The 14158-nt window shown below is 41.7% G+C and overlaps 1 protein-coding gene across 1 annotated transcript; it reads left to right on the forward strand.

The window, feature by feature from the left end:
- Nucleotides 1-4876: 4876 nt before the first annotated feature.
- lin28aa (lin-28 homolog Aa) lies at nt 4877-11759 on the forward strand. Its single transcript, XM_084667088.1, has 3 exons — nt 4877-5037; nt 8759-8943; nt 11068-11759. The coding sequence occupies exons 1-3, from the start codon at nt 4960-4962 to the stop codon at nt 11282-11284; spliced, it is 480 nt and encodes a 159-aa protein (XP_084523214.1). The 5' UTR covers nt 4877-4959; the 3' UTR covers nt 11285-11759.
- Nucleotides 11760-14158: the final 2399 nt, after the last annotated feature.

A 14158-nucleotide genomic window follows, 5' to 3' on the forward strand; every position in this document is an offset into this window, starting at 1 on the left:
TGTCATCCAGTGGCATACCCTCCTTGTCAAGCAATATGATATAATACAATATAATCCTCTGATATCTTTCAATCGTCCACAGTCGTCCCCACTGATCGCTGAATTGTCACACATGTTGTCATCGTTCCTGCCCTCTCCTCTTGTTTACATGCCTTCTAGGGCTTTCTCAATGGTGTTCACAAATGTACGCCAACGGAAAAGCAACGAGGACAGCAGACCGCAGTCGTAATTTTAAGCAACAGGATCCTCTTACGGAAGCGCTTTCTAGTCGCTGTCCATGGTAGCACCTAGCCACACAGCTTTGCTGATGGCTGTGTTAGCCTACGTTTATTTGAGCTGTGAAGGAGGCGGGGTCTTTTGAGTTTTCCCGTTTTTATTTATATATTTTTTTTTTTATCTGCTTGTGTTACGCAGCAGGAATTGTGATGGCTATGACTATGTAAAACAAATTGAAATACTTGCAAAAGCAACCCCCCCCTCCCCCTTCCAAAATACACGCTCATTTTTCTAACCTTTGACCACAACCATGTTATTCCCCCCAAAACAAAAACTAAACTAAAACAGGCTCGAGGGTGTCTGTCACATCGTTTCAGCATTCTCATCAGCGGCTTAATTTACCTATAAAGATGAGCCGCTGCACACGCCAGGGTGGGCGTCAGATGCTTCCACGCCACGATGTCAAACAAGGGTAGACGTTTGGAAAAACAACCACTATTATGCATACATAACCTGCAGTGACGTGGTTTTAGTTCTGTGTGTTTCTTAAAACGTGGAAATCAAAGTAGTGCATGCAAAGATGCATGCAATATAAAACTGAACATTCACACTGACTAAACACTGGTCATCAGAAATGAGTGTGGCCTGCTTAGGTAGTCTACACGAACCACTGACATTTTCAAATAGGAAGAATAATTGAGTCCCAGTGTCTAAAATCGAACTTTACAGAGAAAGTCTACTGATGAAAAAAGAAAGAATACTGGCATCTTGTGGTCGAGGGCTAAATGTTTCGAGGATTCGGTATTGCATGCAATCCATGAGTGGAAAACATGTCTATATTAACAGAATTAGTAGCCTACATAGTGTACTCTCATCCACTAGAGTACTCAACTCCAGCAAAAGGTAATTTTAGATGGCTTGCACAAACTTCAAGCGCGAAGGTGGAAACTTACACAGTGGGCAGTTATAGTCTCATTGGCATTTAGGCTATGGATTATGCTTTACCTTTGGGGGACGCTAGAGAGTTAACAAAACAGCTGATGTTGTTTCGGATTTTTTGGTAATATTCTACACTTAAAGCTGTATTGTGGCAAATATCACATGTGTATTCAAATTGCAATTATGATATATTCATTTATTTTTGAGTTATGAGATAAATAGGTCACTTGGTCATTGTGACTGCAAGGTAACATGTGTTAATAATTTTATAAAGAAATTGGGTTGAAAAGAGTAGCAATATCTATAGCTGTGTTAATGACAATGTGTCTTTCCATTTGAAAACATTTAGCTACTTTCGCCTTTTCGTGCTCACAAAAACGCTGTCCTTGGTGCTGAAACCTGGAAGCCAAGCAATGCGAAAGCCCCCTATCAGGAACGATTTTAGCAGCGTAGATGTAGATACTTGTAGTTGACTCTCTCTCTCTTTTTCTCTGCCCGTCCCTTGGATCCCTTGCAAGCCATAAGCTGATGGTTTTTGAAAACCATAGACAACGTCATGCAGAGAATCAGAATAAAGGTTGGCCTGCTGTTCAGTAGTTAACACATTTCGCATGGCTTCCTTCAAACTTTTATCTAAAAACTGCTGTTTCGGTATTAATCTCAAATGGCCGTCTTTGGCATAAATTATCAACAAGTAGTTATTTTTCTTCTACAGGAGATTGCCCTACAGTTTTCATTTGCAGCCTGACTTCAATGGAAAGGAGATCATTATCATACAAAATATGACTGTGGAAAACCTGCTGATCCGTAGAACAAATGATCAACCACTGGAACAAGCAAAGTCTGGTCAACATTACATTATTTAGCAAATAAAGTCAAAATATTTACAACTTTCTGTTGTTTTTGGTTTAGTGCCGTCCACCATTAAGGCAAAGCATTGGCTATGTTCATTTCACAGTGTCTGTTTCAAGTAAACTTTTGTAGCCTACTATTTATTTGAACCGTTGCCTAAAAGTAAGCCTAACCCGGCTTTGTGGCCAAATCCATTTAATGTAATAATTGTAATAATTTTTTTAAAGTGGTACCGCTGTAAATTGATGTCATTTGACATTAGTAAATGTAATTAGTTGGTGTTTTACTTGCAAGTTCAAAACTCATCTCAATCGTAATTCAGACATCCAAACTTTGTATCTTAACACAGCTCGTAAAGCTGTTACATGGCCAAAAATATAATAATGTTGCATTATAAGGCCACGGGTTCTCTTTAGGCTTGCAACGCCTTGTCTTAGAGCTCGCTTGCAGGTGGCTACTAAACCTTCGTTTGAAACTCTCCTGGGTCTCACACCACAAGGGGTCGTGATCATATTAGGATAGGGCTGATAAAAGGCTATCGTCTTAGTATAGCCTAATAATATTCTGCCCAAATAGACATGCACCAAATAAAGAAAATGTAGAAAATGTTTGCTGTTTTTGTATAGATTTTTCAGAATCAGAAATACATTTGAGAATTATTACGTTTTCTGCGTCTTTTGTTGCATAAAAACGCATGCTTACAATGTAGAAGGCCACCTAATAATTGTAATAGTAGCCTTAAAAAATAAGATTACCCTACATTACGTTAGACAGTAATATGATTACCTTATAACAGTGATAATAATTGATGTCTTATTACACATGCATTACAGTTTATATGACAATTGCTATAGGCCCAGTTGTCTATCGAGGAATAGTAAATGTTATACTGTTATTATTGTTGTTTTTTATTGTTATTACGTAGTAGCCTATAACTAGTCTATATTTTATTAGTAGGATAGTTCTTCTGATATTTGTTTATCTTAATCATTTTAGAGTTTAGAGAAGTTCTGAACCATTACTTGGTCTCTTGTCCCGTAATTTATCACTCTACAAGGACAAGAGTCAACAGTCATCTTAACATATGTGATCAATCACTATTGATCTATGAATTTATTAGACCAGCTTGGCCTGCTTTTGTACAACACCTCTGTTAGGGTTTTATATATTAGCTAGCTTTTTATTTTGATCAATTGATATATGAAATGTTTTTTTTAACTCCTTTCTGACTAAACATCCATTCGGCATTTTTTTCTTCTTCAAAAAGGCATCAATGAAGACTACTGAGCTTTCACACCCTTCCCCCTCCAATTTCTTGCTGAAAACGATTCACATCTGGTTTACCTCTTCAATCTATTGTTTTGCATGCGTCAGCAACTTACTGCAGCAATAGAATGACTGATTCTCGTGGAACGTATGAGGAGTTTAATGATAACCCAATCACACGAATCTTTAGACAATATCCTGAATCCACGAAAGAGAAACACTAGAACAAAGAATGTATACTCGTGCAATGGCAAAGCAAATGTGAAAATGCATTAACAACGAAAAGAAAATATTCTCACAAGCTTTTCTATCGTGATATCTTCAATTTACGGAGGATTTTACACATTTCAGTTTGCATGATCTAAGAAGACTATTTGGATAGCATGTTGGCATATTGGTGGCTTTTGCTTTGAAGATGCAGTTTATATGCAAATTGATAGCATTTTATGCATCCGGCTTACATACAGCGAGGGCTGTTGTGGAATACTCCTGATCTAGCGCCGTGATATGAGGCGGTCGATACGGAGTTCTCAAATTGTGATTGGTCACTTGCCACATTTGGGCCCTTCAGCCATGGGACGTTCAATTTATCAGAGTATGGACTGTAATTGAGAATCACGTGGACATGACCGAGAAAGGTGGGTGGGGGTTGTTGGTCGAGGTGCAAAATGGTCATTTATATTGACCAACAGAAGTGACCACACAGCAGGAAGAAAGAATCCTTGAGGGGCCCCGAAACACCGAGCCAAAGGGAACGTGGAATATTCTTAAGAAAACGGAGAAAGCATGGCAGAAGGTACTCTTGTTTTATCCAAAACATGGTTCGTTTCTAGTTTAAATGGTTTAGGAGGCTGGGTTTCCTTGCATTGTCTTTCAGGTTTGGAGGATTCTCCTATTCGAATTCTATTCGGTGACCCCCACCCCTCATTGTTTGGGGGAATAGGTTCCCAGCCCCTTTTGTTTACCTCGCTCTCCCGCTTTCTCCCTGGCCCTCACGTTGGCTCTTAAGAGCATTTTGGACGAAAGTGGCAAACTGTGAGGATTACACAGTTCGAAGGGGGGAAATATTCTGTACCTTGGGTGCTTTTTTGACTCAAGACAGAGTTGTCAAGATGGGTTCTGTTTCGAACCAAGAATTCACAGGTTCAGTATATACATTTATTTTGAAGTAAATTAAATCGTTTCATTTTATTTTTTTATTTTCTGTTCTTTGCAGAGAGTTGCAGAATAACATTTTTTTCTGACTCGGAACCCATTTCTGATATGTGTATCGATTGCTTTTAATTGATTGATTTTAGGTTAAAACGATATACTTCTCTTATTTTACATGTTTGCATAGGCTACTTGTTGTGCAATAATTGTCATTTAATAAATGCCAGTAAAAAAAAATCGAATATGGCCTGTTGCTTTTGTGTGTTTTAGGCTATTGTAAAGTTACGTTAGGTTGGTGGTGAAAGGTATGTGATTGGTGAGAACGATTTTTTTTGTAGCCTTTGCTTGGAAATTGTTTAAAGCCTCAGAAAAGTTTACTTTGGCGCTTTGTAATAATGACAGGAACAACAAACTTAACATTTTTTCCCCCTAATAACAGGAGTCTGTAAAACTGAGGAGGATGAGGGACCGATTACAGAAGAAGATTCACAGTCGTTCCATGGTCTCGGCGTTTGTAAATGGTTCAACGTACGCATGGGATTCGGCTTCCTTTCCATGACTAGTCGAGAAGGCGTACCGCTGGAGGCTCCGGTCGATGTGTTTGTTCATCAGGTAAGCTAAGTGTACAAGTACAGGGGCAATTCTGTTGGAAATGTTTTATATTGTGAACCACAAACTCATACACAGCCTACGCTCTTGTTAAGGGAACACGTGTTGCTCGTAAATGTGAATTGAGCACGTGACCTCGTGGTTAGAGGAATTTCTTTCATTGTTTCAAAGATGCAAACTGTAAATGGAAAAAACATCACGCACCTCGTTTTACATAAACGGTCGAAAGTTTAGTTATTTAATTCGTATCAAGTGAAAGTGTCAAATATCCCTTCCAAATACATAATGTTGTCGCTGTTTAGGCTACTCATGTAGCCTAAATAATTCACAATCAACAACATTTGGACGTTGACTCATAGGTTTTCAGCATTCTTTAAATGACTCAAAGTAAAGTAGAAAACGACTTCAAGTTAACCTACTAATCCAAACAGTGAGGGGGTGGGGCATAATTTTGCCTCCAAATCGACACTCGAGTGAGACTCTCCACCTTTCTGATAAGATATGGCTTGGCGTCTCAGTGAGAGAAACGCCCCTCTCTGTGGTCATTCATTTCCTGTCCTGTCATAAAGTGATGAAAGGGTGGTCACTTTTCTGTCCCTGCCCCGTGTCTATATCATAGTAAAGGAGGCGCCTTTTTCAACTTTCTCCACTCCCTTCATCTCCAAGACCCCCAACCGTTTTGGCATTTGTGTTTCTCACGCCGAAGTGCCTTTCCAGCATGGCCATGAATGTTGCACAATTGTGTCCATTTGAGCAATTTCTTTTTCTTTTTTTCACCTCCCCCCCTTGGAGTCTGTTTAGTATTTCTCTTATTGTATTTAAACTTTCGATCTAAAGCTGATACTTTCTTATTAATGTATTAGGGCTAGGCTTCATGCTTTTTTTGCATGGGAGTTGCAATTGCAGACATTTCCTGTCTTTTCATTTGTTTAGATCCTTAAGTTATGGCACTGTTCACAGGAAAGAGGATCATGTGCGTACATGACAAACAGGAAATCTAGTGACCAGGGGGGCCATAGGCATAAAATGAGTCGCCGCGTGTCAGGGAGCATTAACTCCCAGGGTCCTTTGGCCTTTGTGCAGGTCGACAATAGGACCACGCATCCAAATGAACCCCTACTCTCAGCCGTGACCGAGCCCCTCTTTGTCCCGACGGCAATCCTCTCATTGTCCTTTGCTGCCGAGATGTCTCTCTCAAGCCTCCTCTCTGGGACTACCTACCCTTCCACAGACGTAGATGTAAACAAGTTCCACACTTACGGAGCCTCACCAGCAACTTGATTGGGGGTTGATCAGTAGGGACCCTTATGGGAAGTGTGGGGGAGAGGGGGGGGGGGTTCCAGTTTGCGAATTACAGGGTGGTTTGGGGGGGGGGGGGGGTTTGACCCTCCTAATTAAGACTTGGACACCCCCCCCCCCCCCCAAAGCGGTAAAAACAACAGGTCGGGGGGGTCAATACATTTATATATCGTGCTTACCTGTAATCGTAAATATTACTTTACGCCCTGGAGAAGAAATTGACCCCCCCCCCCCCCCCGATTGTCATCGTATAATTCGCACTCTAGGGGGGGGTCACTTCACACGTGTGTGAGGAAGTGGGTTAACGGCCACTGTGGTCACACACAATGGACCAGCCTATGAGGGGAGCTGAGAGATATCCTGAATGACCAATCGTGACTCTTTGCTTTGTTTATGATTATGCAGCAGATGCTTCTCTGCTTTCTGTTGTGCTAGGACATTAGGGGCACTGTTTTTATTGCCGGAGCCAGTTCTGGTGCATTGCCAGTATGCCTTGTTCTTCTCAGAGGTTGAAGATCTGTGCATGCTTCGCTTTTTGACTTGCTGAAGTAGACTGCCAGTGGTTTTGCGGTCCTACGTGCTAGGTTAGTCTTGTCTGACAGAAACAGTCAACAAGATCCCTCTGGTTAAAATACTATACTGTCTGATTAGCTTAGGATAATGGTACTGTAGGCCTATTGAACATCCCTAAGGAGTCTTCAGTCCGCATTGAGGGGATGTGGCCATCAGAGTGGTTCTAACATTGAGGGTGACATACAAAGCAGGCATCTCCACTAGTTAACCCCATTCCTTAAATTCAGCATCAACAGCTAGGCCTTTCTTAAGATCATGCTTGGAAGAGTACAAACTCTGCAGTTGCAACAGGCCAGCATAGAATTGAAATGTAAGATGACCCTGGTTGTTAATCTCAAGCCACCCATAGCTTCTCTGCTCAGGTAATGTTTCTCCGGTGGGTATGACTTACATTTATATTTAGCAGTAAGTACAGGGACATTCTCCCCAAGGTAAGTAGGGTGAAGTGCCTTGCCCAAGGACACAACATAATTTAGCACGGCCAGGAATCAAACCAGCAACCTTCTGATTCATAGCCCGATCACCTAAATGCTCATCCATCTGACCCTCTTCAGTTAGAAGCCGAACCAGGGTCCCCCGAGGTGAAAGTAGCAGAATGCAATAAGTAAAGGTTTGTTATGTGGGACAAAGTTTAATAATTCATTTTAATGATGCATGCTACAATTATAAATTAAATTTAATTAGTCTATGGATTTTAAAGCATGTATAGTTCTGATATACAGATACATATGCACAGTGTAAATTCCATAAACGCGGCCCATAGTCCCAATAGCAGGCCTACCTTCTGCTTGAAAACAATATTGATCACTTTTGGAAGTATGTTACTTTCAGCAAAGGCACACGGACATCAAAGAAGATATCAATCATTTGGAATCATTTGGACTCAGAATAAGCTGATGCCTAACTTGATCTGCATACCTTTCTGCCAAACAACTATCCAAGGAATGTCTCCTTGACACCCCCCCCCCTCTTCCTCCCCAGTCTCAACCCCCTCCTCTGCCCTCCCACCACCACCACCGACCATCCATCCCCCCACACCCAACACCGGTGTGGTCAGTGTGTTAGTAAACCTTTGTGATGTGGGGGAAGGGGCAGGGGCTGTGTGGAATGCTGATCCTTTTAGGAGGGGGATGGTGAAAGTTATATCCCATCAGGTTTCCTATTCAAACACTGGTAGGGAGAGAGGGAGAGAGACCTAGCATTGATGAGCTATGCACATATACATGCAGTGGGGAGGACAAACAGACAGACAAGACAAGGTGACAACGGGGGGCCTTGAAGTACTGTTGTTTATGAGGCAGAACACAATGGTCACCTGAAACGTGCCAGATAGCTGCTATCTCCGTCCTGATGCTATCACTAAGAAGCTGAAGATAAAGGGTCTGTGTCTCCCTGGTCTGATTTGATTGATCAAGGTGTGAGGGATTGAGGTATTTCGAGTGCATCACTGTCAGGTCGCAAGGGGAACCGCCTTCTTTGCTCCGCCCTCCAGTAACCTCACATTACACAACTTGGTATCTCACAAGATCAACAATGACCCATGTTTAGTTTTACATCTGAAATCAGATCAATGGTTTTAATCGCCATGAAAGTTTGCACAGACAAGGAATTTACTTTGGCAGGAAGGTGCATACATTCAACATATAGGAATCATAAATCTTAAATATGTGGTCTAACTATACTAAAGATACAAAGTCTAATACTAAGGGGATTTAGAATAAAGAATATAAAATATAAAGAAGCCATAATTTACAATCTAAAGATCCCAAAAATATCTGAAATAGGCTTTGGGTTGGACTGTGAGGCCTCACCGACAGTGTTGTGATGAGTCCCGTCTTTGTTTCCCATGCAGAGTAAGCTCCATATGGAAGGCTTCCGCAGCCTGAAGGAAGGCGAGGCAGTCGAGTTCACCTTCAAGAAGTCGTCCAAGGGCCTGGAGTCTCAGCAGGTCACAGGGCCGGGGGGCGTCCACTGTCTGGGCAGTGAGAGGAGGCCCAAAGGCAAGAGCGTCCAAAAACGTCGATCCAAAGGAGACAGGTGAGAAACGGATCAAAGAGATGGAGATTGGTGAATGGGACACCAACGGCATAGTGCTCAAGTACCCTTTCATGCATGCCAGCATATTTTTTTTTGTCATATCCATCTTACAGTAGTGGACAGCAAAAATCTTGTAATTTTTCCTACTGTACTTATATTGGCCGGGTTTCCCAGATTTGTTAAGAAGCTCTTAACGCTCAGAGCTTCTTAGGAGCGTTCTAAGAACGCTGTAGAACGCTCTTAGACCGCTCTTAGAACGCTCCTAAGAAGCTCTTAGCGTTAAGAGCTTCTTAACGAATCTGGGAAACCCGGCCATTTTGGTTAATCGAAACGTAAATGTCTTTGACGCTTGTGGGCATACACTCTGAGAAGGGGATGACCTGGCGCTAAATGTTTTCCCCCTCTTCCTACATTTGCTTTGTCGAACATCCATGTTGGACCTGATGCAGTGTTTCGGTTTTACCCTATCCTCTCCTGATTCCCCCACCCCCATGTCCATGAGAGGGTCACACTGGCTTGACGTGTGACCTGGATCAATAGCTGTTTAAATCTGTAGGCCCCTTGTGTATTCACACCCAGCACCGCTCTCCAAAAACCCTTTCACCAATTCTGAAATGGAACCCAGCTGGGGACAGGGCAAGACCTGGATAAAACAAACATAAGCATGAGATGTAAAAGGAAGTGAGAAAGAGAGTTTGAGATCGGAATGGAATTGAGTCGGTTGGGTGAGTCTTCCTCAGTTATCAGTATAGTTGGGTGGGTGTTGTGTTGTGCTGCCCGTCATGATTGGGGTCAGAAGCTCCTTTTTCAACACATGGTACCAACTCAACTGGACTTTCTTTACTTTGTTTTCCACTGTAGTACCCCCCTCAATCAAACAGGAACATCTGCACCTCCTCAATTGACCACAGCGTGGTTTTTCGGCTACCATTGAATTGAGTCCTGTGAATTAAAATAATTGTGGTGGTACCAAAAAATACCCCCCAAAAATCAAGGTCCCAGGTTTGCCTGATTTATAACCCAAAGAGTACATGGAAGCCTGCTTGGGGGGTACATAGATTTTAAGGATGACTTAAAAAAAAATCTCTGTTTCATAATAAAAATGAAACACAATCTGTGTTTCATAATTTATTTCAATAATTTGTGGTTCAATAATTTATGTCTTGGGGTATAGAAACGTGGCCCAAAATAATGTTACTATAAAATCCCATATTATGGATAACACAGTCCTAGTTTCTTACCCACATTTGACGGACCACCTTTGTTGGTATATATGACACAGAGAGGAAGAAGGCTCACATCTTTTAAATTTCTAACAGATGTAGGAGCCCGAAAGGTTGGGTCAAGGGTCGCCGTTGCCGCGGCAACGGCATATGAGTAAATGCAGGGGGTTGGGAAGGGGATGGGGTTGGGGGTTTGAGGACTAAGGGGGAGGGGGTCAGAGTTCATAGGTCATTGCTGCCGCTTTTGAGACAAAGAGCTCGGACCACTTCCCCTACCCTGCATGCTCTGCTTGATCGATGGTCGGCCTGGTGGAACTCAGACCTCAAAGCCTCCAACTGCCAGTGGTACAAAGACACTGACTCTCATCTGTCGCGTGAGCGAGGGACAGCAGTGGATGCCGCACGCCCACCACCCATCTGTCAGCCACCCTGCACGCGTGGCCATTCTAAGGCCTGTGTGTTCCAACATCAGCCTTTGACAGCACCCCACATGTCTGTTTTGACCTCTTCCTGTGTGGACAGCTCTGGACATTGTCCGAGCAGGAAAGGAAACTCTCCTGAAAGTAGAATGAAATGGGGGAGAGCGGCTAATTTGTATTGTCCTGAAAAATTAAACCTGCGAAGTTGACACATGGATGAGTAAACCAGGGGTCACAACAGTGTCACGTTTCAGCAGCCGTTCTACTATTCAAGTTGATTGATCAATGTTTTGATTAAATTCGTTTCTAGGATTTTTTGGGGCTGACTACTGTCCAGAGAACAAATGTCTTACTCATCATTCCAATCTCCTCTACCCTCACTTCTTAACAGTATTAAATGCACAACCTGCCCTCTTGAGGTCAGCATGTGACAGTGCATGACAGAACCTCATCACAGCCCTAACTTTGTTGTTTGGTTTCAGGTGCTACAACTGCGGAGGCCTGGACCACCATGCCAAAGAGTGCAAACTGCCACCGCAGCCCAAGAAGTGCCATTTCTGTCAAAGCGTTGCCCACATGGTTGCCAACTGCCCAATCAAAGCACAGCAGTCCTCACCAGGTTCGCAGGGAAAACCGTCCTCTTTGAAAGGAGAGGACGAAGAGCATGCCCACTCTCCTCCGCCCCCCAAGACCCCGTAGACGAGGAGGGAAGGAGCAGGAAGCCGGGGAAGCACAGAAGCCAATCAAACTGCTCTACTGAAGAGATGGACACGAGTTCCTTCTCATCTGTTTAGCTGCTTTTGGAACTACCTCAGGTTGGGAAAATACTGATCATGAAGAATGTTGCTTATGGTTTTTATCTTCTTTTTTAAAAATCTTGGTGTAACACTCAGGAATATAGCTGTATTATTGCACTCAGGAAAATGTTTTTATGTATTAATCACCGTAATGGTTTAAGGGTTTCCAAATGTAATGAATTGTTCCGTATACCAGATGGTTTTAGTTTAGTAGGATCTGTCTTTTATTTAACGCGACACATTGCTACTCTCAGTGGCGTTCTCCTCTGCTATTTCCTCACTCAGCAGGAAGCGCAAATTCACCGTGTGTCAGTGTTTAGGTTCACTGTAGCTGCCTTATACTATGTTTAATCTTTCCTGATTGCTACACCTCACTATCCGACAAAGGGCAGAGTTGTGTTGCCACATCTCTGTAATGAATGTTTGTCTGAATTTCGCATGGGGGGGGGGTTGGGGGTGGGAATTGTTGAAACAAGTGGGACAGTGTATTCGTTAGAGCTATAGGCAATTTTTTGGCGGCTGCCAATGTTGCAAATGACCATCCAGATATCCTGGGAACACATGAATGTCTGACCATGAGTATGGCTCTGTCATCTTATGGTTGCTGTTAATTTTCATTTCATTTTCGTTGGGCCAGCACAATGCTATACCTCCTGACTGCTTGGACCCCCTCTCTGTTTTTGTCTGAATTGCTGCTAAACTAAATAACCCACAGGAAACTGAGCAGCCTAGGCTAAATGTACAGCACTAAACATCCAGTACAGTGTCTAATATATATGAATATGTTTACATCCTAAATCGAAAAATTATGAGTTGGTTCAGTTGGTTTCAGAAAGCTTCCCTGTCTTTACTTGAACTTGAAATTAGTTGTGGTGGCATCAGACATTTTCCAAAAGGGGGTCTGGCAATTTTGACTCACTGGCATCCATTACTAGATAGCTATTTATGACATTACCTCTAATCCTTTAGGAGGGGAAAAACCTCCGTATAAGAAACACCAGGCCTGTATGGAGGTGTATGTAGAACTAGCTAGCTAATCAGCCATTTACTCCCGTTTTACAGGAGAAGCTGACCAGACTTTTACATAATTAATATATATGTAAAATTATTATAATGCCTATGAAATCGTCCTCCTTATTTATTTCTATCCAAGTGGGCTACAGCTTCTCCTTCATTCCATTTAAGCTCACTTTGGGATAGGTTTACACTAGGCACCAGTTATCTTCCTTTGTACTGGTCAGTACTGTATTTAACTTTTGGATTATTTGGGGTTAAACTCTATTACACTATGGTTCCTTCATTCTTTAATTACTACCAAGAAAGTTTCTCTATCATGCATATACAGTACGAGCCAATGGTCCTCACTAATAATCCTAATTGTTAGTACAGTTTAACCAGCTAACAGTACAAAGGAATGTATTTACTGTGTCATTCAGGGACTGTTGTTGAGTGTGCCCTTTATTTGTTTTACTTTGGTTTGCCTTTTTATGTTTTCACTGCTATGCACAATTAGTCGGCAAATATAGGCCACGTTGTGAAACATCTATCTATGCCAAAACCAATGTTACTCTTCACTAATCATATGTAAGATGCATTATATTTGCATTATATCTACATTTTCAATCGTTTTATTATCCATGTGAACATGTTCTATATTTTTTTTACATATTTTCTTTTAGTTTTGTTTCACAAATGCTGTTAGTTGTTGATGATGAAAACCACATTTATGTGCCCTCCACTTAGTGTTCTCTCTCAGGATTCACAAATCTGAAACTCAGGGAATACTTCAGATTCTTGAGGGATTTATTGCAGGTTGGTAGTAAGGGCTGAAGTGCATTTACGATGGAAAGGGGGGTGACATTTTTGTCTGCAACTGTGTGAATTCAACAATGAGTTTGCAAATGATAGATCTTGTGACAATAGTATCTTGTCCACACAGAAGACCTTGCCAATATGCCGATTTTTGGGCTTTAACATGTTAAATGTGTACATCATCAACATATATTCAGTATGCTATCAGACCTAATAATGTTCCTCAAAATGATACCACAAATATAATGTTTGACTATTGATGTATTTCTTCCTCTATAAATGTTGTAGATGGGGGTGTAGTAGAATATTGTTAACAGTAAGGGATTGGGGCTAGTAGTAATATAAATCGAGGGCGTCTCTTCTCAGGATAACAAATTACTTAAATACGATATTTCAGACTATCAGTCGTGGTGACGATAAGAATGTGTCATACATAATTTGCTTTACCCTCTGAAAATCTTCCTCAGGTCCAAAAATGTGTTAACGATTTGTGGGATGTATTTTTTTATGTTAAACTATCACATTTCTGACTCAGGGTGTAAATGTTGAAAAAGATAATTGAAGTGTGTTTACTTTGGCTTTTAGGGTCGTATGAAACGATTCCAGTGTATTTGCTTCAGAATGTCTGTTGATTTGTTGCTTTTGACTGGACAGGAAGTCTTAGGGTCTTAATGCTGTTTGATTCCTCAATTAAAGGGATGCACACAACCCATGCTTAAATCTCTGTTGATTCCAAGCGGATTCACAGCTTAGTAGAGAATCTTCAACTACCAATATGCATCAGTAAAAAAAATCATGCTGTCAATGCTGTCAAACCTCCCCTTAGACTCTCCAGGTATGTGTTGTTGTCACATTGTGATTCAATTGTTGGGTGTTAGGATGTAGGACAGTGTATTGACAGACTATGTTATCTGTGTTCAGGGTTACAGGACAGCACAAAGACACGGCAACGTGTGTTGTACCT

Source organism: Hypomesus nipponensis, chromosome 2, assembly GCF_054491055.1.
Source record: "Hypomesus nipponensis isolate SF chromosome 2, ASM5449105v1, whole genome shotgun sequence".
Taxonomy (NCBI): domain Eukaryota; kingdom Metazoa; phylum Chordata; class Actinopteri; order Osmeriformes; family Osmeridae; genus Hypomesus; species Hypomesus nipponensis.

Coding starts and splice junctions, on each gene's coding strand:
- lin28aa (XM_084667088.1), top strand. CDS start 4,960: ATGGGATTCGGCTTCCTTTCCATGACTAGTCGAGAAGGCGTACCGCTG. Junction 5,038..8,758: donor TCGATGTGTTTGTTCATCAG/GTAAGCTAAGTG, acceptor TTTCCCATGCAG/AGTAAGCTCCATATGGAAGG. Junction 8,944..11,067: donor CGTCGATCCAAAGGAGACAG/GTGAGAAACGGA, acceptor GTTTGGTTTCAG/GTGCTACAACTGCGGAGGCC.